The following is a 25,926-nucleotide window of genomic DNA, read 5'->3' on the forward strand; positions in this document are numbered from 1 at the left end:
AAATAGTAGATTGTAAAAAATTAGGAAACCTTGTTAAAGCATCATACTAAATTCTTACTAGACTATTACCATATATCAAGAAAGCCTTAAATGTTATTTCTCAAGTTAACAAGATACACTCAACTTAGTCGTACTGCAAAATTATTCTCAATCATTACTTATTTGTTAACCATTTTTAGGGTTTTTATTTTAAATTCTGCCTGTCTTGGCTCTGCCATTCATATGAAACAGCAGGTGTTCCACGTGGCAAATTTAATCTTCAGTAGGTTGAGAAGAACAATCATGTATTTAAGAATATGAAATTTAAAAAAAAAAAAAAAATCAGTAGAACAAAATACACTCTACTGAGGAAATATTGTGAGTAGCTTAGTAGATACCCAACTTTGGTACAATCACCTCTCTAGATTACTAGATTTCAGCTTTGTCTGAAGAATCCTAAGATAGTGGTTTGGGCCCATTAAACTTATAAACTACATAGAGACTATTTTGGTACCGCTTTCAGAACTGTTTGAGCAGTACTACATAAATGAATAATGCACCAGTAGAGACTTTCACAGCAGAGGACTTACACAAAATAGAAAAGCCTTTGTAGAAAGGATAGTGGTTTTTATTGTAGACTTAGAAAATACTGAATTATGAAAAATACAAAATCAACTGTTGTAATTATCTGTTTATTTTACAATCTGTATGCCATCATACCCTTATGGCTTTAAGACAATCTGTCCAAAGTATTTTATAACATGCTTTAACAAAGTATTTTACAATTTCAAAATTGAGTATTTCTTCACTGGAAGGAAAAAAAAATAAAACCAAACTCCAAAAAAAAAATTTTCCTGAGAATTCTGTATCATAAAATTGTCATTCATTCGTTAACATTTGCAAGTTGATGATATAGGCTTATAGAAGTCAACATGCAACTTGTAGGTCTATGGTATTAAATAAATATTTAAAAAATTATTTAGATGCAGCTGGTCAGGCAAAAACCTACCCTCAAACTTCACCTGCAGCCAAGTGTGTCAGGGCTCTGGGCACTGGATAATATCCCAGACAGCCACTCCCTACAAAGATGCTCCACCTTGTTATGACAAGGATTTACCCCAGGGAATTCTATTTCCAACTATGTGCACTATTAGGACAATGCTTTAATGCCATTGTCCACGTCATTTCAGAATATCACCAGCTTTAAAAGTGAGAGTAGTTATGAACAGTAGAGGTTTGGGCTTGGAATTTTCTTTTGATTGTTTCTTGTTGGTTTGCTTTTCATATAAAATGGAAACATAAGAGCAAAATGCTTCCCAGGGTGGCAGCCTAGGAGGGATACAGGATTAAATTAACCAGGAACCTACAGAAACTGGAGGAAAAGCCCAGAGAGCTTCATAAAGTAATATATATAAAGGATCATCATATCTCAATGACAGCAATCTAAAAGAATTTCAATTCAATTACCATGACGTCTGCCGTGCAGTATTTATTTCTGAATTTCAATTACTGCAAGTATTGTGATTTATACAAGCTATGATCCATACTTTTTCCCTTACAAAGTAATGATATATGATGAAAATCCAAGAGATTTTACTAGAGATTTGAATCAACTTTCAGTCCCATAGGTGAGGTAGTGTAGTCATTTGTGTTATGTGCTGGTTACGAGAAGTCCTGTTGAAATCTGTCAATTTTAAAATTTTTGTTTTAAATAAGTGACTTACTGTATTTATTAATGCTATGTTACCTATGGATGGTGGGAGGAGGAAAAAAAAAGAGCCTTGCCAAGAACAAGTTTTGTCTCACTGCAAGGTAAAACTGAAAAGCAGTATTTACAAGGGCCTTGCTTAGTTGCTGCCTACTGTACATGCACACGAAGACACAAAAAAGCTAATACACATTCTGAGGTAGGAAATGAAGAATTCCACTGGCTTGTACAAGATTCTTCATGTTTTGTAAACCAGCAAACCCAAAGTTTTCTGTGGTGAGGTTCAATACTTAGTTCTGGTGTGAGAATAACATCAAAATACCAAAGCATCATTGGTATACAATATGCATCCACTGCTATGTAAAAATCTAGAAAATGGGGATTATTTTCAGTAGCTGAATTTCTCCCTCACAAAGTAATAAAGGAAATATCTCCAGCTCATTTCTTCAATAAACTTTTTATATATCTATGCTAATAGCACAAGCCATTGAAAATACACTACAGGTTTAGCCATAAAGCATTCTGAAGACTGATTCTGAAATAGAACTTTACTGGTCCCAGTGATCAGAGAACAAATATTTGTAACTTACTTTAGGCAGTTAGGCACTGAAAGAAAAAAATGCGGCGCCTGAATACCTTAAAGAAAAAAGTCTGTCCTTAGACTTTGACAATACTTTGATTCCAACTTGCCACATACAAGCAGCAAGCTTGAAGGTGCTAGGACAGGAAGTCACAATACAGCAGTGAGTTTTAATAAGCCTATGGGATTCAGATGCCAGAGGATCCAATGCACACTCATCCAAGAACTGCACCGTTCTTGATGTTTCACATGTCTGCCTTCCACAGCACGTTATTCCTCCCACTAAATTTAGAGAAGAGAGCAGTATGTGGCAGCACCTCTGCTGCTCCAGTTCTTTTAATTCTGTGCTACAGAGACAAGGCAAAAGCACTTATTCAATAAAAGCCTACTAATCAATTCTACTAGTAGTAGTAGTGGACTACTACTTTAATACAGTAAAAGTCTTCTCTGCCACGGGGAAGGGGCTATTCCAGAATCTCCTCATCCTGTCATGTTACTTAGCCCATCTACCAAATTAACATTTATAGAGCTATACACGCTTCTTAAGGTTTGTCGACCGAGAAAAAAAAGTCTCAGAAGAATTCCAGGTACAAAAGTCATTGTGCATAAACAGCTGTCAGGAGGCTTTCCTTAAAATGCTGAGTGGCATTAAGTACTGTGGCATAAATCAGAGTAGGCTGCTCTATACTTGAACAAGACTTCCTCATAAATAAGCACCTGTGCATGGAATTTGTACTTTCCAATACCTTTCCTGAACCCTCCTTGACATCACCACACAGAAAAAGCACCAAGGCTGGCGCATACAAATTGCATTCTGGAACTACACAGAGCAAACCCAAAGCTTGCAAAGTAATAATGGTGACCATGTAATTGTCAACACAGTTTCAAAAGATTAAACTTTTCTCTTTTCTCTCACTTAGTAAGTTACTTTCCAATAACGCTCAATCCCACTTGTAGTTGCAATGTTGAGAGGCTGGCAATGGGAAGGAGAGATTCACTCATCTGTAGTGCATTTGTCAGTCATTTGCTGGCAGAAGTCTGTGATGCCACTGCTCTGCCCACACGGTTCCACAAGCGACGTCTGCTCCAACGTTCTGGCAGGAACTGGATGCGGTTCTTGTACTCGATCGTACGTGGCCTCGCACGCGCTCTCGACACACTGGTAACAGGAACTCTGCTCAGCTGTAGGTGTGACACCTGAAAGACCATTTGCTGATTCTACAGATGCTGGTACCACAAGCTCACTATCAGATGGAGCTGTTTGTTCTCTTTTTGGGAACAAAAATGAGAGCGGACAATCTGAAGAAGAATATTTTGCAAGTATTTGTATTTGCTCTTGACTCAAGGCTGCTTCCTTACACACCTGCTGGCAAAGTCCAGTCAGATTCTGCTTTGTCTCACCCAGAGTTGATAAAATGTGGTTTCTTTCCTTCAGCAAATTCTCCTTCTCATTTTGCTGCAGAAAGAAAAACCGTGTTTTAGTCTACATTTTCATAAAAACTAGGACTTAAGCTCCTCTCAAAGCTAAAACAGGACTTTGAATACTCTGGTCTGCTGAAACAGAAGTAATTTGACATTAACAAAGTAAGCAGCAACACCATCAAACACATATCAAAAGGCCAACCCTAACCTCTCTGGAAGTATCATCAGCTAAGCTATTTTATGTGGTTTTCAGATACGCAGCTTTTTCCAAACTCATGCTGGCAGACAAAGGAGTAATTTGGAGTTACTGAACAAATGAAACATTTGTTGCACTTACTGTAAATACTGCTGAAGCACTAGTTCTAGAGGGTAACACAAACCATTACCAATGATTCAACAAAACACAAAGCAATCTTCACAGAATTCTGTATTTTAAAATTGAAACGCTGAAAATCAAACATTACGTTTTAATTATTGATACTATTCCACTAGGTGAAAGCAACTTCCATTCTCAAGAAGTGCCAAATCCACTATAGGATAAACAGGGGAGTTAAGTATAGTTCCTAAATTAGATAGAGACTTTAGGAAAGGTAAAGTAAGATGTGCTGAAGAATAGACAACCTAGAGATAATGTAGCAGGATTGTCCAAACACATGGCAACAAGCAGGATAGCAACTCACTAATAAATAACAAGTAGAAAATATAATTTAAGCTTTTTTTTTTTGGCTTCAACATTGTGAATTTTTCTGAGGCTTCTGACAGAACTGGCTAAAGATGAAAAGACACTGATAACTGAGATGTCTAATCATGGAAACAAGCAACATTTTGAATAAAGAAAAATGAGGAAGTGGCAAAGAAGGATAGGGAACAAGCAAGACCATCATGAAGAAGTCGAATGAAAAGGACAAAGAACCCAAATCCAAACATATTGCAACACAAACTTTTTAAATTCTGTAATTAATTAAAAGAAAACACAGTTTTCAAGACATGCAAAGTTTGAAATAGTTTTCAAGTTCTAATCATAGGGAGTATGTGTTACAACTGCTGTTATGTCAATTCACTCCTGGAAAGTTTTATTATTTTCACTCCTCCTGACATCCCCTTTTTGCAGAGAAACCTCATACTGCAACTTCTACAACTTCTTTTTGAAAGAACTGATTAAGTTTAGGCAGCATTTGGCAAGAGGAACAGTTGTTGCCAGTTCTTTTTGTCTAAAATTAGTAGAAAGAGGACTTTGAGAATTAATTTGTACTTGTCAGCATACTAGGAGCAGCTGTTAATCATAAAATATGCCACACTGGAAAGGATCCATCAGAGTCACTGAATCCAACTCCTGGGCCTGCACAGGATCGCTTAAGAGTCATACCCTGTGCCTGAGAACTTTGTCCAAACACTCTTGATCTCAGCCCTGGGGAGTCTGCTACAGTGTCCAACCACCCTCTGGGGGGGGGGGGGGGAGGGGGAAGAGACTTTTCCTAATATCCAACCTAAACATCCCATGACTCAGCTTTATGCTGTTGCCTTGAGTCTTGTCACTGGTTACAGAGAGAAGAGAGTGGCACCTGCCCCTTCTGAGGATGTTGAATGTTGCATACAAATAAAGATATTATAAAAGAAAGGCCGTATAAAACCAGGCCTTGCTCTGCTGAATTACCAGTTAAGCCTGTAAGTTCCCATAAGAATCAGAGGAATGAAAAGTCAGGTAACAAAACAACCTATTCTTGTAGAGAATAGCTGCACTGTTATAAGAGATCTATCCCATGAGGATCTACACAGAAGTGTGAACACCTGTAGATAGAGAGCATCTTAACATGTACACACACAAACACTTTCTAACCAATGAATTGAGTGGCAAGAAAACTATTAGCCAAATGGAATTAAACACAGAAATCTATGAAAACCGTATAAAATGAGTTATGTGAATAAAGAAGGAGCTTTTCTGCATGAAGAAATTGAGTCCCATCTGCATTATTGCAACAGTTGAAGACCTCAATGAAGTCTCCCCTCAGTCTCCTTTTCTCCAGGCTAAACAGAACAAATGCCCACAGTCATAAGATTTCCCCCCTTCAGACCTTTCCCCATCCTCATGACCCTTCTTTGGATGCTCTCCAATGGTTTATTAAGCCACTTTTTAAACCGTGGTGCCCAAAACTGCACACAATGTTCAAGGTGAGGCTGCCCCAGTGCAGAGCAGAGCAGGACAATCCCCTCCCTTGCCCTGCTGGTGATGCTGTCCTGGTGCCCCCCAGGACATGGATGTCCCTCCTGGCTGCCAGGGCACTCCTGACTCGTGTTCAGCTGGCCATGGACCAGGAACACCAGGTCCCTTTCTGCAGTGCTGCTCTGCAGCCCCTCATTCCCCATTCCATACACACAGCCAGGGTTGCCCTGTCCCACAGCAGAATCCAGCACGTGCCCTCGTTAATCTTCACCCAGCTGGTCATTGTCCAAGTCCCCAGTTTGTCCAGGTCTCTCTGCAGGGCCTCTCTGCCCTTCAGGGAGTTGACAACTCCTCCCAGTTTCGTGTCAATGGCAAACTGCCAGCGTGTTCCATTGAGTCCTGTGTCCAGGTTGTTAATGAAGATGGTGAGGAGCACAGGGCTCAGGATGGAGCCCTGCAGAACCCCACCAGGGACCAGTGCCAACCTGATGCCATCCCAGCCACTGTCACCATTTGTTCCTGACTCATGAGCCAGTTCCTCTCCCACACCATGATGTGTTTATCCAGCTGTGGGCTGGACATTTTGTTCAGAAGGGTTCTGAGGGAGCTTGTCAAAAGCTTTGGTGAAGTTCAAGAGGATTGCATCTACTGGCTTCCCTAGATCAGCTGGGTGGGTTACCTGTCATACAAGGAAATCAGGTTTGACAAGCAGAACTTCCCCCTCATGGAGCCTTGCTGCCTGTGTCCAATTCCTGCATTGTCCTCCAGGTGTTTTCAAATACTTATCAGAATCTTCTTTCCCATTCTGTTAGAGGCACTCAGCTGTGTAGCATGGACTAATGAAATTATCTGGACTGGTATTTAAAACAAACATGAACATTCAGAAATAGTTATCCTAGCATAAATTTCTCACTCCCCTTCTGAAGCTGTTGACAGGTTAATACATCTAAATAATATTGTTTTATTTTATCAGCATTATACTAATACTACAAAGTAATGTCAGTTAGTTTTGAGGTTATAATAAACAGAGTTGAATCTTCTGCTAAAGAATGTACTTAGCTCACACACCTCACCCTGATATAACATATATAACAAGATCTCAATTACATTTTTCTTGGAGCAATGACACATCCTCCTCCTCAGCTACAGAATCCTCAGCAAAGTAATGCTTCTTGAGACCAGCTGTCCTCTACTCTGCTCCCCCTTGCAAGTACCCTCATTTTAAAAGTTTCAAAGTGAAAAATCAAAGGATGGGTCAGGTTGGAAGGGACCACAGTTGGTCATCTGGTACAACCTCCCTGCTCAGTCAGGGTCATCCCTTTGTACAGGAGAAAGTACAAGGAATGTGAATATACACAGTCTCTGAAAGAGCTGTTTCTAACAAGTCAACATCTTCTTAAGTAGCCCTTGTGTATTCTCAAATATTGAACATTAGTGACCAACAAGAACACCCAGATTCACCTAAAAAGTCAGTAAGCAAAGACTATATGGGGAGGTAAAAAAATTACTTCATCAGTACAGAAGATTAAGAGACATCATCAAAGGTAACTCTCCCAGATAACAGATTCAGCATTGAACAATATTTTTCTTCAATATAAGTAGAACTTAACATAAGATTTTCAGTTTTACAGAATCACTTGGTAGGGGAGGTACCTCAGCAGGTCTGTAGTTGACCGGCTGCTCAAAACGAAGTCAGAAATCAGGTAAGATCAGGCTGCTCAGGGCTTTGCTCAGTCATGCCACAAAACCCTCAAAGACAGGGCATGTACAGCCTTACAGGGTAAACTGCTTCACTGACTCCCTGTCCCCACTGGAAGAAAAAAAACCTTTCTTTATATTCAGATGAAATCCTCCCTTGTAATTTAAGGCCACGTCTCTTGTTCTCTTGCTGTCAAGTACTCCCCCCAGGAAGTCTGAAGATCTTCCACCACCAAAGGCTGTGTAACCTCAAGGAATGCCCGACAAATGTGGGCAGGTAGCCATTAGGTCTCCCCATCCCTTTTCCAGGCAGAAGCCACATTTATTCTGACTCTCACCACAGAACTATTTCAGGCCTGGCCATCCCAGTGGCCTTCACCCAACTTTGCTCCAGCCTATCACTGTGCTCCTGGAACTAGGAGGGGTGAAAACCCAGGAAAAGATTCAGTGTTACACATGCCAAGACAGGTAACAACCACTACCCTCCTGTTGCACAGCCCAGGACACTGATGGCCTTTTCTTTAGTCTGGACATATTGCTGATCCATGGTCAGCCTGCCCAGGCCCCAAGGTGCTTGTCAGAAAAGCTACTTGCCAGCTGTCAGTCTCCAGCCTCTAGCCAGGCAGGGGTCAGTCTGTTCCAAATATAGGATTTTTCCAGGAAACACACCACAAGCATCTTCTGAGAGAAAAAGAAACTGAAGCAGCACCAAACAGAAACTAATACAAGACAACATGCTGCACATACTGGAAACCAGGATGAGGAATTCCACCAAAAGGTATTTCCTAACTGGTAGTACAGAGTATTATCTACTCGTCAAGAGTTGTCAAACTATAGCTACACCACTCTATTCCCTCTCGAAGTCACGTTACAGATGTTACCATGAGAAGACCAAAGTCCAAAAGGTCTGAGACATGACTGACCCACAGAACAGGAACAAGGCAGGTGCCATCATGCATGAAGCAACCTGGATGTACCACACACAGCCCTTCTGAGACATCTCTTTTCTTCTACCCACCTAGAAAATCACACCTAGACAGATCTTAAGATTTCTGTATTTGTGTACAACTTACACAAATATGATGATCTGTGGCTATCAGGCATAGTCAACAGCTCCAAACAGGGTCTCTTCAGGTATTTCTTAAGAAACTTATCAGCACAGTAAAAAAAAAAAAAAGTAACTGAAACATGTTTGTGCCTAGAGAATGATTCATATAACTCAGACCTCACCTCACAGTTCTCAAGATTCAACACTCATTATCTAGGTCTTGCACAGTGTTACCTGTCAAACAGCAGACATTCAGTCTGTTCCAGCACAAGTCCATAGAAAAGAAAGAAGGATATTATGTTATAATTATTAGGCTCAAACAACCACATGTCTAATCTTGCAGATCAACCTTTAATTCCCTGCCCAAGTATTGCAAAATATCGACAGAGTTACATAACAGAAATGACAACATGATGACAAAACCAGGCAAAAAGTTCTGAAATGTCAGAAATGCAACTTCTCTCTCCAGTAAGGATATTATTAATACATTCACCTGATTACCTCCCTCACAAACCACCTTCTTCACTGAGCATGGCCTGCTCTTTCAGCTCAGGGCTCTATGGCACTGCACTCTCTCCTTCAAAACCGATCTCCTCACTGCAGAAGTAGGAGTAGATGCAGTGAAAGATGATGATCATGGGAAAATAAATTTCCAGCACATGGCACTTGGCTCTAATTTTATTTTCCTTTTCACTTTGATGTCAAAAAAGATGCAATATGACTGCTATGTTCCAGCTGATGAAGATACCAAATTCAGGTACACCAAGCCTCAAATGCTACATGAACAACAATAAGAATACAGTAGTCCTAAACAACTGAACTGTTTTGTGCACGTGGTATGGCTGACTATGAAACTGAGATGAGAGAGTCAAAGACTTATTTTTCTGAAAAGCCACTCTATTTTATTGCCATTGCTATTTTTGCATAATCCTAACCTCAGATTATCTACACTTCTCTTAAACTACATATTTATCTTTTTTTACCTTCTTAAGGAGGAGAAAATATATTAACAGATGGCTTCAGAGAAATCTGGATGCATCAATTCCTCAGCTACAATCTTGATGCAACTGCTAAAAAGGCAAGCAACTTCCCAAGTTCTTCTGTATCTTCCACCTTTCTGCAGGGGTCTTATTTTTAACATTCAAGACTCAGGAAACAGTTTGCCAGGCCATGTTGACATGTTCCAAGAACAGTACTTACACAACTAACAATTGTGCAACTGCAAACTTGACCATGAGCAATACCATGAGCTGAAGAACAAAATCTCAAAGCAAGAAAGGGGAAGAGACAAAAACAGTGTAGGATAACAGTCTGGGAAACATTCTGTACAATTAAATTCTAAGCTTATAGGTTTCAGAAACATAATTGACCAAAAATTATGCTGTGATGCATGTTTTATTTGAATGGAAACAAGTCCGCAGAAGGAAAGAGGTTTGTACTTTAGAGCAAGGTTCAGAAAAATCTAGAACTGCTCTATCAAGAAGTTATACAATACTGATAAAGTTTTTTAAGCTGGAGTAGAAAAAGTAGTAAACAACCTCACTCTCAATCTACTGCCAGATAGACAGTCAAGATGTTTAGACAAAGACATGAGAACAGCAATGAATATTTATACATACCAGTTTTTCAATTTCAGACTCAAGATTTTGTATGCAGTCAAGTTTTCTCTTGCGACATCGCTGTGCTGCAATTCTGTTTTTACTTCGTCTTCGAATATCATGAATACAGTCCAATTGTTCAGGAGTTAATTTATGCATTTTCAGAAACGACTGGAAGTCATTTCTGGAAAGTGAAATAATCCTTTGTGCATTAAACGGCAGTTTTACCTAGAATGAGAGATACACTTGTAAATCCAAGGTGGAACTGATATACACAAACACCAACAAGTCAAGTTTCCATTTTAAGGATTCTTTACCACACAACCCATCTTTCTTCCTACATCTCAGAGACAAGAGCAAACTAATATAACCATCAGATGATGGCATAAAATCCTGGGGATTCAATTACAGGAGCAAGAGAATATTTGCACATTTACACTAGATCCTTACATGCATATTCAGAGTAGGATAAAAGCTTTGTGCATCCAATATGCAGGTGATATACTCTAAGAAGTGGACTTACAGTTTGGTGAGGTACTAAACAGGTATCAAGACCCACTAATGTAGTCTAAAGTTTTCTCAAGGCTGCTATTAAGACTGCATCCTTCATACATTTTTATACCTATGCTTTTTTTTTTTCCTGCAGGAAAAGTTCATCTGAAACAGGCAGTTCCTTAAAATACAGAAGTTAGAATATTTGTCTTTTCTTTCTTAGTGTTGGAGATGAGAGAGGACCAGGCTTTTGCTACTGTTATATACCTGAACTACAAAAGCATTTGAGATCACAAAGTGTTAATACTGAAAAACATTTACCTTTACAAAATAATCACTATGATTTTTGAGTATCCAACTAAAGACACTTTATTTTAATCCTCACATTTGAGTATAGTAAGTAGCAGAATATGTTACCTTACTGTGGTGAAAGATCTGAAAACAGTTTAAAAAGAACACAGACAAATCTTTTCTCTGATTTGCTACTACAGGTGATGAACAGGCAAAAAATAATAAAAAACCCCAGAGGACTGTTCTCAGCCATGAAGCCATCTTCTCCATTACATAAAGGTGAGGAATATATTTAATAAATTCTGGCCTTTATTCTAGCATTCCATGTATTGATGGCAGGCTCCACTTATGTTCAGTCTCAGTAAGGCCCTGCACCTTGAAAACATAAAAACCCTAGTGCTTTAAGAACAACTAAATTTTTGTAACACTGAATGATCCCTCATGCAGGATTACACTGCAATTCTATGATTCTAAGAACTGAGGTAGAAATTGCTCCAGGTATATCTTTTAGGATTAGACTCCTCTTGTATGATGTCTGTCTAAACCATAACTAAAGCAGTAACAAAGAAAGGAAGTGCCAGATAATTACTGCAGCTGGAAAAACAAAAATCACCTTAGTCTTGGAGAAGGAGATATTATTAAACAGTCTTAAATACATAGTCACTGGACTTCACATTAAATCTGAAGTATCATTTATCTCCCACCTTCACCTCACAGCCCAGAATAAAACCAAGAAAACTGGTAAGTTTCTATTATACAAAGGTTCCAAGAAGTTTAGTTTTCTTAAATCTAACTGAAGCAGACAAAAGGAAAAAACAAAAAATCTAAAAATGAACCTTCATGCCTTGATTTAAGACTCAAACTTTTCTGACAGTTGTTCCAGAAAAAAATCTTAAAATACCTAATGTGTAAGCATCTAACACTTCAGTATCTGACCAAAAATAGCTTCATATTTTAATTCAGTCTCCCTGAATTAACAGTGACCTTCCATATAAACCTCTGAATGGTTATTTAAAGTTTCAGTTCCAGACTTTTTAAAACAAGCAGCCACAAAAAAAAAAAACAAAAAAACCTAACGAACAAAAAAAACCCCAAAACAACAAAACACAGAAGACTCAGAAGTGGATGTTCGACTAGGGCCTTAGGAGACTGGGAAACAAAGGATACATCAGGATGTTCTTACCTCACATTCTTGTTCTCTTGCTGAACAGGATTCACTGTCTCCTTCAGTGTCAGTCTCCGAATCCTCTCCCAAACTTATCACGTAGTTATAGGGACACTGTTCTTGTTGCTGTCCCTGAACATAATCTCCACTGTTCATTTCAGAGGTGTTGGAGCATCCTTCAGCACTAAGGTTGCTTATAAAGGGGCAGTTAACAGAATTCAGTGTTGTAAAAGTTCGCTGAGGGCAAGGTTCAGGGCTTTCACTAATCCTGATCCCCAGCCATGGACACTCTGATTTTTTCCCCGAGTACACTGGTTCCAAGTACTCTTTAGAAACTGCAGGTGGTAGATGCATTTGACAGGCATCTGTGCTGTGAATATCACTCCAGAACCCCTGTGCCAGCTGTTCTGCTATCTCCCTCTCCACACTGCTTCGATCTCCAGCTGAGGTGATGTTAGCGGCTTCCCTAATGCACAAATCCACCTTTGAAGATGTGTTACCTTGACTTTCAGTTTTGTCATTTCCAGCTCCAGTACTTGACACAGTTTTTTCCGCTAAGACTGTGTTGTTTTGCATACTACTGAAATTTGAGTTACCATATTGCTCACAACTATGTAAAACTGACACAGAATTGGGTCCATGAGGTGCAGCAGTGTTTTGGGGGAAAGCAGCAAGATCCATTTTCTCCACAGGACATGACACATTCCGAGTTACAGAATCTTTCTTTGACTCCTCTTTTTTCTGAATGCCTTCTTCCCCTTCTTCCATTTCTACCTGAGTCTCTTCACAGTTTGAGATCAGCTGCATAGGTGCACACTCCTGAGCTTTTTGTATGCCATCATTATCAGGTGTTTCCTTCTCAAGAGAAGTTGAAAATGGTGATACCTGAACATCTTTAACACTGGAGTTGGACTCTGAAGTATGAACTTTGTCATTTCCGAAAGCTTTCTGGAATTTTCTATACTTTGGGCATTGGGAAGATAAGCTGGAAGCACTACCCCTTTCTAAATGTACAGGATCACAGTTTTGATTGGCATTATCTTGGAGAACGGGCGATGATTTAGCATTTTCTTCATCTTTACAGGGCTTCGTGCCAGGAATCTGACTATATTCCTTTTCTAGAAGTGCTTCTACTTCACAATTTATTTCTAGGTCTCCATCATCCACATTGCCAGTTTTAGTGTTTGCTTTCTGACAATGTTGCGTGCAACATTTCTTCCTAGGACATTGCTGCTGGTCCAGTTTAAAGTCCAAAAATCTGAATTTGAGAAACTGAAAGCAGGACTCTTCAATGTTGCGTACACCCAAAAATTCTGCACATTTGCAAACTTCAGACACATTGTCTTTATTTAAAACAAGTTTTGCTGTATATGCAAACTGAAGCAAAGGACTAAATCCTTTAAGTGTTACCTATTACAGAAACAAACATAAAAAGCAGTAGTACGGTCAATTTGGATTTAATCAGAGAAATACACTAATTTACCTGTCCTGCCAACAAGACAGCACAGGACAAAAGCAGCAGACTTGCTCCATGGTGAAAACCTGGTCTAACTCATTCTGAAGCAATTTTTCTGATACAGTTTTATCATGTACATTTTGTAACAGTTTTCTTCACTGCAATCAATCTCTTAATAAAATGTTCTAAAAGTGAAAAAATATTGCTGTATGCTGAAAACCAGTAACTAGATTCCAGCCTCACAAAGATATATTTCAAAGCAAATTGTACATTAATTACTCTGGAGTTTGCTGCTGGTATTTAATTGTAGTTTTTGAAGTCCAATTACTGTTAATCACTTAGTCTTACGCACCACTGATGTAAAAAAAAAAAAAAAAAAAAAAAATTGAAAAAATGGAGTTTGACCACATACGATTATTTACTACTACTGCTGCCTACTCCTTTCTTACTCCCACAGATTTGAAGAAATGCACTCAAAAACTGTACACCAAACAGAATTCTCAGTTTAAAGCCCCTTTAGAGCAAGTGATTTTAACTGAACATTTATGTTTTCACAACAGCTGCCTATCAGGGAATCCACAGAGAAACAAAAACTGTATCATGAGAAACTGCACAAGACCTTCTGCACTTGAAAAAAATGTCTAAGGAACCAAGTAGAAAGCCACAAAAATCCCACAATTACCAACTACATAACACTTCCTTCAGCCTTTTCTCTGCAAATAAATAAAGCAGCATTTATGTCCGCTATTAAATAAGTATTTATGTCCACTATTAATACTTAAATTCAAGTTCACACTCTGCTCCCCATCTTTACTGAAATGAACAGTATTTTAGGCTAAATAAAGCACTATATCAATGCATTAATTACACTGAATCCTTCTGCCAGCAAAAATAATGAATTATTCATGCAATTCAATTTAAGAATCAGTTGAAGGTTAGTTTACTTTGTTTTTCTTAGTAGTTGTTTGGTATGGTCTTTTTAAAGAACACTACACATGAAAGGAAGTTGATGAGATCTGCACAGAGACTAGTTCTTTAAAATTGTAAACTCTTATGACCTACCTAAAGAATTCTTAAAATAGTATTTGAAATATGCTCTGGAAATTACACCACCACATTAATTCATCCTTTATAATGTGGGGAAGTAGAATGTAAAAGAGTTTTTCCGTGAGCTGTCAAGATGTCTTCAGACTTAGCGTAGATAACAAAACATTAAAATGGCTTTACAAATAAGTAGCATTCATACATGAAACTGAAAGAAAAAAATACAGTGGTATTTTAAAACTGTGCCTTCTTGCTGTTTAAGGGAGAAACAAATACTGCAAGAACTGCAAGGATCAAGAGGGGACAAACACTCCACTCCTTTCACTTTCTCTTACTCATTTCTAACTAGCTATGCTCAAACAAGAAAAAAGCCCTAAAAAGACTGTTAGTGTGACTGATCTAGAAAAGCAACTCCTGCAGTAGTCATTTATTTAATTTTTATTTGGGATGAAAGTCAAAGAATAAAAACCCTTGCAAGAAACCAACAGACCCTAGACCAAGACGACAGTACTTAGCCTTTACAAGATATATATGAAGTACTCGAATTCAAAAAATATTTTTGGTATCCCAGATTGTAGGCTGGTCTCTTTCAGCTCTTAAATCCCCTGTCAGTTAAACCCCAGCCTACCATAAAGGAGAACTGAACAAAGCAGGCTAGAAGCACTGGCAGGTAAAATGCAGAAGGGAGTGACACTCACCTCTTCCGGTAAAGTGATGATAAGATCAGCGTCCACCTGACCCACAATTCTTGAAAGGAAGTAACTGCTGCAAGCTGCAAGCACAGCTTTGTGAGCCCGAAATCGCTGATCTTCCACTAGAATTGTAACATCACAAAGGATATCTTGCTTTCGCTGGTCATCAAGGCTGAGGAGTACATTGGTACTGTGCACTGAAGATTCATAGGCAAACACCACACTGTTGTTCTCACTTAGAGACATTCTGTATCACAGCTGGTAGTGTGAGGCTCAGTGGAAAGCATGCTTCTGTGCTTCAGACCTCGGGGAGCAAAGAAACAACAACAGTACCTGGTGAAAGTCATGTCCAACAGGAATCTATTGGTACTGAAACACGAGCATGTTAAACATGCACTGCCTTGGCCTAATTCTTCTTCAAATGAATACACGCTTGTGAACAAAGTACCCAAACCTTGATATGTACATCTTAACACTGCTTTTGTAGTCTCAGACCACAAAATGGACTTCAGCAAAAGAACAGTTCTTTCCTTGTCAAGTGATTCAGGGAAATAAATTTACTGTAACACCTAGAAATTATCTAGGCTTTCACTCTTAGTAACTGGTATATTCTAACTTCAACACTAAGAAAATGTAGAGAAATAAAACAGATTCATTACACTAAAATTCACCAAAATACTATGTGAGCTACTTCTGTTTACTGATTCACCTAGTGCAGACTAAAATATGTGTTCTATCTTCTTTCAAAAGTATTTTGTCTGCTAAACCAATCAAGCACTGGTAAAATATCAATTTTCTCTCTAGTAGGTTTCATTCTTAAATTTTAATTCCCTACCTGACTTAATGCAAATTTTTCTCCCCTTTTCTGTTCATGACTAATTGATTTGTCACACTTGTTACATGGATCATTATGATTCAGATCACCTGGCAATGGAAAACCATCTTTCTGACAAAATTCTCAAAGAAAAGTATTCATTGGATAATAAACAACAGTTAAAGGTATACAGTATTTAAAACCTTGAAACATATAACTCATAATGGTTCTGAAGATTCCTAAATTTGCAGAAAAAAAATACTAGGGAGAAGGCAGCTCTGCTAGAGAGTACAAAGTTTGAAAGTATTTCCAAGTCTGATCTTTACACTGTATTTCACTTTCAATTGAACCTTCTTCCAAATTAAAAGGAAGAAAAACTATTATTAAGAAGTGCCCTTGCTCAATCAAGAAACCACTTAAGTCAGATTTGGAACTATCCTGCAATGAAAACATGGTATGACTAGGACACGTTATACCTTAACAAACCAAGCATTCAGATTACACTTGACCCCAGAGTTCCTGTAATTGAGCACAGCTGTGGAGACTCACTTCAGCTGACATGGGACTACCTCATCCTTCTATTGCTCAACAGAGGTTGTTGCCATCTGCCAGCTCCCAACAATAATAAAAGTGTAGCCAGTGCACATCCTCAGGTTTCAGATGTGGGGAAACTTTCACAACCTTGGGTGCGCAGAGGACATGGCCACATTTAAACACACCGTGGAAAAGAAGCAACCACGCTGCCAGCTGTGCTCCTGGTTACTCACTGCTCAAGCTATTTTCATGGCACACAGGCATTTTGAGTGAACTTCTGAACAGAAAGAGGGAAGAAAAAGATCCCCATTTCCAGTGGCAATAGCAGCACAGTACTAGTCTGCACCCCAGTGAAGTGCACAGCACATCAGCATTACCTGACCTTCCCACACCCTTATGGAACACTGTATGCTCAACTTCAGTAACAAAATGTACAAATGTATGGTGAAAACAAAAGTTTTGAGGGGAAAATCCCAAAAGTTCCACAAACAAGAGTTTTCTCCTCTAAGAAGTGGTAGAGAAAATTGCTATATACCATGCGCTGTTTATCCTAAAGGGCTTATTTTTGGAAGGAGACAGTTTAAATGTTTTCATATACCTAATAACAAGACTACAGACTCATTAACTTAGGAAATATTTGATTTTCAGTCAATTTACATGTGAACAAAATTCCTCATGGAACAGCTTTTCATGAAATTCTACTTTTTGAAGAGCTTATGACAAGTAACGTGCAATATAAATTATATATTCCTAACTGGATTGCTCTATAGCCTAACTTATCATATTGCTCACATCTTACAGCACACAAAGTATAACTCTGTATTTGTTACAAGGTAAAAAAAAACCCCAAAACACCAAAAAGGAACAAAGGACTAAAGAGAAAAATTGAAGACTAAATCCGCAGTGTTAGGGGGCGCAGGGAAGTATTATAGATGAGGACATATTCTGGGTGAACACTCAGGCAAAACTCATGAGGGAGACTATAGTTAAACACAAGCCTTAAAGTGTTCTTTATTTCTATCTTCTTTGAAGAAAGAACCTTCAGACAGACAACACACATCATATATGGTGCTTTTGGGCTTCTCCTGATGAAATAATCTATTCCAATACCCAGTTCCATTCATTATACTTGCATAGCACAGAAGGCTAAAATGAACACCAGTTTATTTTTATAGATACAGACAAATGAATGCAGAGAAGAGTTAACCCTTCTCACTTATCCCTGTGAGGCACACACTATCCTTTCAAAACAGCTTGCGGACTACTTGGAGCACTTAAGAGAGAGCTTCCCAAAAAAAAAAATAAAAAAAATAGCTTTCAACACTGAAACACTACCTTCTGTTTCTTGAGAGGTGAATGAAATACGTAGTTTGAGCATAACTCAATTTAACACTTTACTCTTACAGAATGTTGTACATCCTAATTGTGAGGACTTCATCAGTCAGGTTATGTTCCCCCTATATTTAAACAGGATGGCAAGATTTTGAGGTATCCATAATATAAAATACAGCATTTAATAAGCATTTCAAACTTTAAGAGAACCTTTAAAAAACCCCCCACAAAAGCAGAAAACACCACCTCTACACTACACTCAAGCACTAAATTCATCTCAATCTTTGTAAAATTTAGGTACTGTCAGATACAATAAAAAGAAATCCAAAGGTAAAGCACCAGAAAACTGAAAATGTTTGTGAAAACAAAACCAAAGAAATTACAACCACTGTAAGAAGATGTTACACTTAAGAACTAACAGAGATCAAACTTGTCAATGTCTGAATTCTGTTTTCCAGTTCAGTAATAAGGGCACAGTACCACATTTATGATAGTATCTGTCACGACAGCCAACCAGATTTTCCCCAGCAGTGTGAGTACAAAATAACTTCTCTGTAACTAGATCTGCTGTACACACATCCACAACAAGAATGTTTACTGTCACAGCAAAGAGAAAAAGTACATCTCTTCTGTAAACTGTTTAATTTCTCTTCTACCATAACTGTTCTTCTAGAGCACTCAATTCTTAAAATTAGTTTTATTTATGAATGGGTGGACAGAGAGGGGAAAAGGTATGAAGTAGAGAAAACAATTCAATTAAACTTAGAAGTTTGTGCTGCAACCATCATAAGGATAGGCCTTCTAGGCTTTTCTGTCCATTTTACATTATTTAATTTTCTACAAGTATTATTTATCAGGTTCCTTTTTCTACTCTCATTAACATTATTAACATCAGTAACCAGGTATTAAAAAGGAAAACTGATACTACAAACAACAATAACAAATTGTATCCTTGGAAAGCAGCCTAAAACTCCTATAACGATATTTGTATTTTAAAAGTAACCTTCAAGTAATGAAAACTAAAAGCAAGCACAGATAACTCGGAAAAGTATTCCATGAGCAGATGACTATGTCGAAATCACTGCTCACAAAGGAGGTGCCAACAACCATGTGACTGAATGCAGAAGATACTAAGAAAAAAAACCCATGCAAGAGTATTATTTAAGTTATTTATATAACAGATATTACAATAAAAAATATGGAGGGTATAAAAAGATCTTCCAAAACTTAAACAGTTCTTACAATACAAGATGGAAGGATTAAAGAAGTAACAACATGAAAGCTCAACTTAGTACAAATCCTCAGCTCATGGAGGAAAAGTAGTACTGATAGCATTTCTAAAATCCCTCTCATCTGAAACCCTGCACACCTAGTAACCTCTCACTCTCAAGACTGAAAATTAAAAAAAAAACATGAACATAAGCATACACACTTGCTAATATAAAACCTACATAAACACTTGAAGCACAATCAGCCAAGTTCTGCTTTGAGAACAAAACCAAGCCTGCTACTACAAAGTTTTCATTCTTTATCAGTGATCTTGAGATAAATAATGTTTTACAAAGGACAGAAGTATTTCCTCCTAAGTACCAGCTATAAAACTTTATTCTGCTTTACCACAGAGAAGTAACTCCATTTTTTTCTCCCTACTAGTATGCAATTATGAAAATTATGCCCAGTGGTTACCTGCAAAACTACCGTATCTTCAGCGAATTTAGACATTTCTACATCCAAATGACTGTGTATATATACACACATATTTATTTCCGAAGAACATATAAATACTTATCTTAATGAAAATCAGTACTGCTACCACATTTAAAAAAGGAATACATGTTTGTTTAAGTACACAGTATAGAGACCAAAGCAAGATGCTTATCAGGACTCATTGTAAAATACATATCTCATCCACAGCTCATTTTTCTCATGCATTCAAAGTCATTCATTATATTATTACAGGAAGGAAATAGTGAGGTACAATGAGTGTAAGGCACTTTAAAATTAGGCTGCAGGTTTGCTCATCTGATGGCTTACAACTGGTAACAACCACTGCTCTTTACTAGCTGACTGTAGAATAAAGGTAGATACAAAATCCTTTACTTCCTCCCACCACAACCTCTGCTTTAAAGAGTCACTTGGTACAGATCCTTAGGTAAACCATAAAATCCCTCCATTGATATTTAAAAAAAAAAATATTCCAAAGATGAGGATCATGACTTCTGAAACCAGTTAAAGCTATAAGGAATTGCTGTTGCTAAGTTACATAAGAAAAATAGTAACAAAACAGGTAACATTGCTGAGGAATGTACCCAGTGCAGGTAGAGTACAAGAATAGGAACAGAATACCAGAGTAGAATTCCTAATAATGTAATGTACTTCTCATCCACACAAACATCCCACACAAGGTAGACAAACTTTCAGCAAACTTTTACACAAAGCTCAGCACCACCACATGTAAGAGTACAATCAACATCCTGTGGACAAACAAATGTCCTAGAAGAGTTCAAGGAAGCTAAAAGGCATCAAGTTTGTCACTGAGGCTGACAAAAGCACACACATTTGTGTACATGTTTACCAGCATGCTTTTTGAGCATTCTGAGTCTGAATGTTTCAAGTGTCATTAAAAATACTAAATCCGAGCACAGAAACCCATGGAAATCAATGACAGCCACACCTTTACTACTTTGAAGACTTAGACTTTCAGGAAAAACAGCTTATTACATTTCACAATCTTAACTCTTTGTGCTAAATCCAAGGACTTGGAAAATGAAATTCCAGTATCTAATGGTCACCAAGATAAAATGGGAACACCAAATCCAGAGGCAGATCCACCCCCACAAAGTTCGCCTTCCAAATCTTCCCCCCCCCCGTAGTTTGAAAACTACAGGTTTTTCAAATTCAAGAAATGCAGACTGAAAAGCAGAGTAGACTGGAGAAGGTTTTGACACATACATCATTTGACCTTCCCCCTCTCCTCCTGGACAGCTGAGGACCTGGCACTCCAGTAAGCCTTGCAGAGCAGCTACTCCTATCCAGCAGGATCTCACTGTGCCTCTGTCACCAGGAATTTCCTTATCACCAGCTGAACATTGACAAAGAGAGGTGTCATCCAAAGGCACCCATATTTAACTCAATCTAGAATCCAAACCTAACAATTGTCTCAAAGACTCACTGCCAAATAAAACACAGTAATCTACCTTGTTACCATCAATTGTAGCACACCTAAGAGCAACTGGAGCAATAAACTAGCTAATATGGACCTGTGGTCCTTCTGTTGTAAGCCATAGTTCTAGCAGGAGCCAAGCAACGCCACCTGAGTTACAAAAATTACATCCCATGAGTTCAGTGCTTTCTTTTAAAGAGCAAAAAGCCTCCTATTTTCCATCAGTGAATAAATTGAGTTCAGATAATCCTATAAATAAGAGCTAACCTTTTATTTCTAGACTGGGATATCAGTTATGCAGCCCCACCATCCAAATCAACTCATTCTGCATGTGTTTGGCTTTTTTCTGATGTGCACTACTATACAATTCCCATACATGATCCAGGTAAAGGTTACCCAAATTACTAAAAATGCAAACAAAACCCTCTTCCTTAGTGAACAAGCATCCATCAATACCACACTGGCTATCAATCCCCTCTAGCAATCACACTGTCACTTGTACACAGGTGAAGTTCTGAAATAAGAGAGAACAAAGCTCCCCTTGGTAACTGCAGAACCCAGGCAGGACACACCTTGGCTGTCACTGCTCTCTAAGCTGCTTGAACTTGGGCACCCAGATGTAAATTCAGTTTTGATCACCAAAATGATAAAACTAGCAAGATTCATTTACCACTTAGCAAACAATAAGAGTCTGTTCAGTTAGCACCATGCTTCTAACATATCTGTATTCTTAGAACACTTCAAATTCCTCAACAATTGGAAAAAGTACAATTATAGACCCTCAAAAATATAGCCTCAAACTCATGGTGTTACTCTTATTATGCTGATCTATTGAGTTAAGTTCCAGCAGGTCAGTAATTCTGTCAGTTCCCTTAGGGTTGACATTTACATTTCCTTTAGCCTATGAAAAAAATTCTGTCATCCACAAACGTGAAGTCCAAAGGGACAGCTACCACTTACTACTGCTAAAACAAGACAGTTTAGATAAGACACAGCTCATTAAAAACATACTGCAAAGGCTTTTTTTCTACAGTTTTATTTCTCTGTCCTTGCCCCCAGCTATCTCTCCTTTTAAGGAAATAGTTATATTACAGATGAATGCCTACAGTGGTTAATAGCTGCTGATTCACATTATGCTGACAAAGAATGAACAAGCATTTTAGTGTGCATGTTCATTGCTTCATAGTCAAAAAGACTGCAAAAGAGGAAAGTGATTAAAAACAGCAAAAACCAAGCTTTGCTGCCGAAGAACAATGCTTTCTCCTTTAGGAAAAAAGTACATTGAATCTTCAGTTATTAATAGTCATAATTCTGAACTGTCTTCTTTATTAGTCCAACACCTGGATTATATTCTTGACATCTTAATTACATAAATGAGATTTTTAAAAATTACTAGTTTGTCTTTTTGTAGCATAATTTTAAACACTGCATTTGGACTCTTGTCAAGTCACAAGCGAGTGTTAAAAAGAATCATGGGAAGTCTGGCAAGTCTTAAGTCTGTGCTAAGAGTCTTAATTTGTTTTCCAGGCTTTAAGACTGAATACATACTTCTCAGTATTTGCAAGCTATATGAGAAGCTGGGATATGGGAAGGAGAGCACGAGGGATCCCGAGAACATCAGTAGTCACAAGCTTCCAGAAGCCAGGGTTTCAAAAAGAAAAAAGAGATTCATACCATGTAACCAAATGTAGACACTCTCCAAAGAGCACAAGTTTGAAAAGTTTTCCTCTGACACTATGACAAAGCCAGTACCAAAGCCAAATAAACCCCAAACTACTCTGCAGTTTCCCTTTATTTTAGACTACACTAATTGTTTAATTTTTGGATCAGAAATAAAAATCACGTTACAGGATTTGTTTTGTTTCACTGCTAAAAAACGAAGTAAGTCTGAAGGGATTTCAGAAACTCCTCTGAAAAATTTCATCACTTACAGCCCCTTCAGTTGTGCTGGTATTCAAAGATAATTACTCTGGAAAGATAACGATGCAGAGACTTTCTAAAGAACTTTAAACAAAACCCCAAAGCACCTATCAACAACAAAAATAACCACAAACACAACACCCCGAAAATAAAACTAAAAACTGACTATTTTTTTTTACATAAGAACTAGGTTAGACAATAAAATATTCACTTAGGAGAAGTAAAGCATGCACAACTAAAAATCTGTTGTCAGCTCCTGCCTTTACTTAAAGGACAAACGCCTTTGTACGAAGACCTACATATTCTACTCTTTGCTACAATTAAACAAACCACATGAATAACTGTGTCTGACTGACTAGCACAATCAATTCACGAGTATATATGTCAAATTATTTATTATGGATACTAAATTAACCATTTAGTGTATTTTAGCTTAGAAGGACACAAGAAACAGCCTGAAAGAACTCTGAAACAGCTATATTGCCAGGTCAAAAAAATATTGGTTGGAAATTGCATTTAGAATATCATTTCTGATATTATCTGTTTAGCTTTGATTTGTTTCCACACCTGTTCTTCACAGCATGTGAAACTGAAAGAAATCTGCAAATATTTTAGACATAAATAAGAAAGAACTTCAGAAACATTTCTATGAAAACAGAACAGCACATGTTTATCAGAACTAACAATACCTATATAAAAATAAAAAAAAAATTAAAAATATATGTGCACTAGACCAGGCTTCAGATAGAAGCACTAGTAAAGGTCTCCACCAGATCACATCAAACTGTCTCAGTCTTCCCATCCTGAAACTATAGACTATTACCTGTCTGGCATATAATGTCAAAAGACATGATCATACTAGCTGACCTGTAAATAACCATTTTTGGATGGCACCACATAAAATACTGATCTCCAGCTCTGGGGACCCCAACATCAGAAAGACATGGATCTTCTGGAATGAATCTAGAGAAGAACACAAAGATGCTCTTAGGGCTGGAGCCCCTCTGCTCTGAGACAGGCTGGGAGAGCTGGGGGTGCTCAGCCTGGAGATGGCTCCAGGGAGACCTTAGAGCCCCTGCCAGTGCCTAAAGGGGCTCCAAGAGCTAGAGAGGGACTTTGGACAAGGGTCTGGACTGACAGGGCAAGGAGGAATGGTTTCAAATAGACAGGAGGCAGACTTAGCTATTAGAAAAATTCTCCCCTCTGAGGGTGGTCACACCCTAGCGCAGGTTCTGCTGCTGCAGCTGTCCCATGCCTGGAAGTGTTCAAAGCCAGGCTGGACAGGCTTGGATGAACCTGATCTAGTGTAAAGTATCCCTGCTCATGGCAGGGGGCTGGAAATGGATGGTCTTTAAGGTCCCTTCCAACACAAACCACTCCAGGATTCTGTGATTTGATGACCTTAAAAGTAGCATGAACAGAGTGAGCAAATGCCATATAGCTACTTATCCAAGTATTTGTCAGTGGGCCAAGACTGGAATCCAGACACCTACAAACATCATGTTGACAGTTCAAATAAAGTCATTCACAAACAATGTATCTCAACACAATTTTTAAGATTAACTGAATATTCTTTAAGAGACAGGCTCTCATTTAAAGACACTGAGTTACTGATACCCTAGGCTACACCTCTTCCCCCCTCCAATGTATGTTTAATGATTAAACTCAATTTATTTGTATTTCGCCAATGATTCTAAAGTCAATTTACCCTTCACAGCACACTTTCCCCTTTTTAAAGCTTCAGTAACTGATCGGCCAGTTGAGCCTTACTCCGACCTTCTAACTCACATTTATACCAAACACTACATTTTCCCTTCATACTTAGCAAGAACCAAAACTTTCTTCCACCCTCAAGAGGGCCTTAACAGGAAAGCACTGCATACTGCTGGAAACAGTGACTTGTGATGCAGCCCATGATTTGTTACAGCAAAGTAAGCCTTTCCATCACTTTTAGTCCCCTCTCCAGACTGCTTACCTCTGAATTACAGGTGGGGCCAGGGAAAGCTGCAGGTGGATCCTCACACATTATCCCCACTGTGGTCACACTAGGCTGAATCTACACAACTTAATGGTTGGTTCAGCAGTTAATTTTGGCTCACTCAATGTTTTGTTCCTACCCACACCTGCATCAATTAACACACTACCTCTGGTTTAACTAAGGACTACATATAAACAGGACTCACATTATGAATACCACAGGTTTTTTTTTCCTACTCCCCAAAACCTTCCCCATGAAACTCCCAGTGGTCGAATTCTACAGGACAATTAAAATGTCAGCATTCAGTCACAAGAGTGAACCCTCTGACTGACCTACCCCTCTTCCTTGCCCCCACACCAGCATGCCCAGTGCAGGGAGACAGACAGGACTATGGTTAAAGAAAACCCATGAAGTGCTTATAGAAACATTTTAATTATCAAAATTGGAAGGCTGAATGCTTATTAGCATTCAAAATATCCTTCGCATGAGAATTTTAGAACCTATTAAAAGCCATTAAACATTTAACACATTAAGATCTTCCACATTTTATACACACAAACTCAAGGATACAGCTGATGGAAGCTGGTACTTCAGCATTTTGGTTAAAATCAGGAATGTGCTAGTGAAGCAAACTTCCCCAACACCCCATTTATTATGCTTTCATTCACGTCATAAGATGAACCCAGACAACAAGAGCAGGCTCTTTTTTACACTAAATTGGAAAACACACCCTAGAAGTTCTCAACAATTTCAAACACTAAGGGATTTCAGTTTTTTTTCCAGATCTACTAAGCCATGTCAAAGGGAGCCCTTCTGAAAAACACAGTGGGTATTCAGTTTTCAGTGACAAC

The 25,926-nt window shown here is 38.4% G+C and overlaps 1 protein-coding gene across 5 annotated transcripts in view; it reads right to left on the bottom strand.

The window, feature by feature from the left end:
• Positions 1-655: 655 nt before the first annotated feature.
• The window catches only part of BACH1 (BTB domain and CNC homolog 1), a 33,059-nt gene continuing 7,788 nt past the window's right edge, over positions 656-25,926 (bottom strand). For 3 of the 5 annotated variants that reach the window (XM_062515388.1, XM_062515387.1, XM_062515386.1), the window contains exons 2-5: positions 15,341-15,638; positions 12,161-13,552; positions 10,216-10,422; positions 656-3,723 (exon numbers count right to left, since the gene is read on the bottom strand). In XM_062515388.1, the coding sequence (XP_062371372.1) occupies positions 3,262-3,723; positions 10,216-10,422; positions 12,161-13,552; positions 15,341-15,580 (2,301 nt within the window). In that variant the 5' untranslated portion in view covers positions 15,581-15,638 and the 3' untranslated portion in view covers positions 656-3,261. The remainder of the gene's footprint in view (positions 3,724-10,215; positions 10,423-12,160; positions 13,553-15,340; positions 15,639-25,926) is intronic. The other 2 variants (XM_062515390.1, XM_062515389.1) reach the window with 2 other exon arrangements.

Source organism: Cinclus cinclus, chromosome 2 (assembly GCF_963662255.1).
Source record: "Cinclus cinclus chromosome 2, bCinCin1.1, whole genome shotgun sequence".
In the NCBI taxonomy this organism is placed as follows: domain Eukaryota; kingdom Metazoa; phylum Chordata; class Aves; order Passeriformes; family Cinclidae; genus Cinclus; species Cinclus cinclus.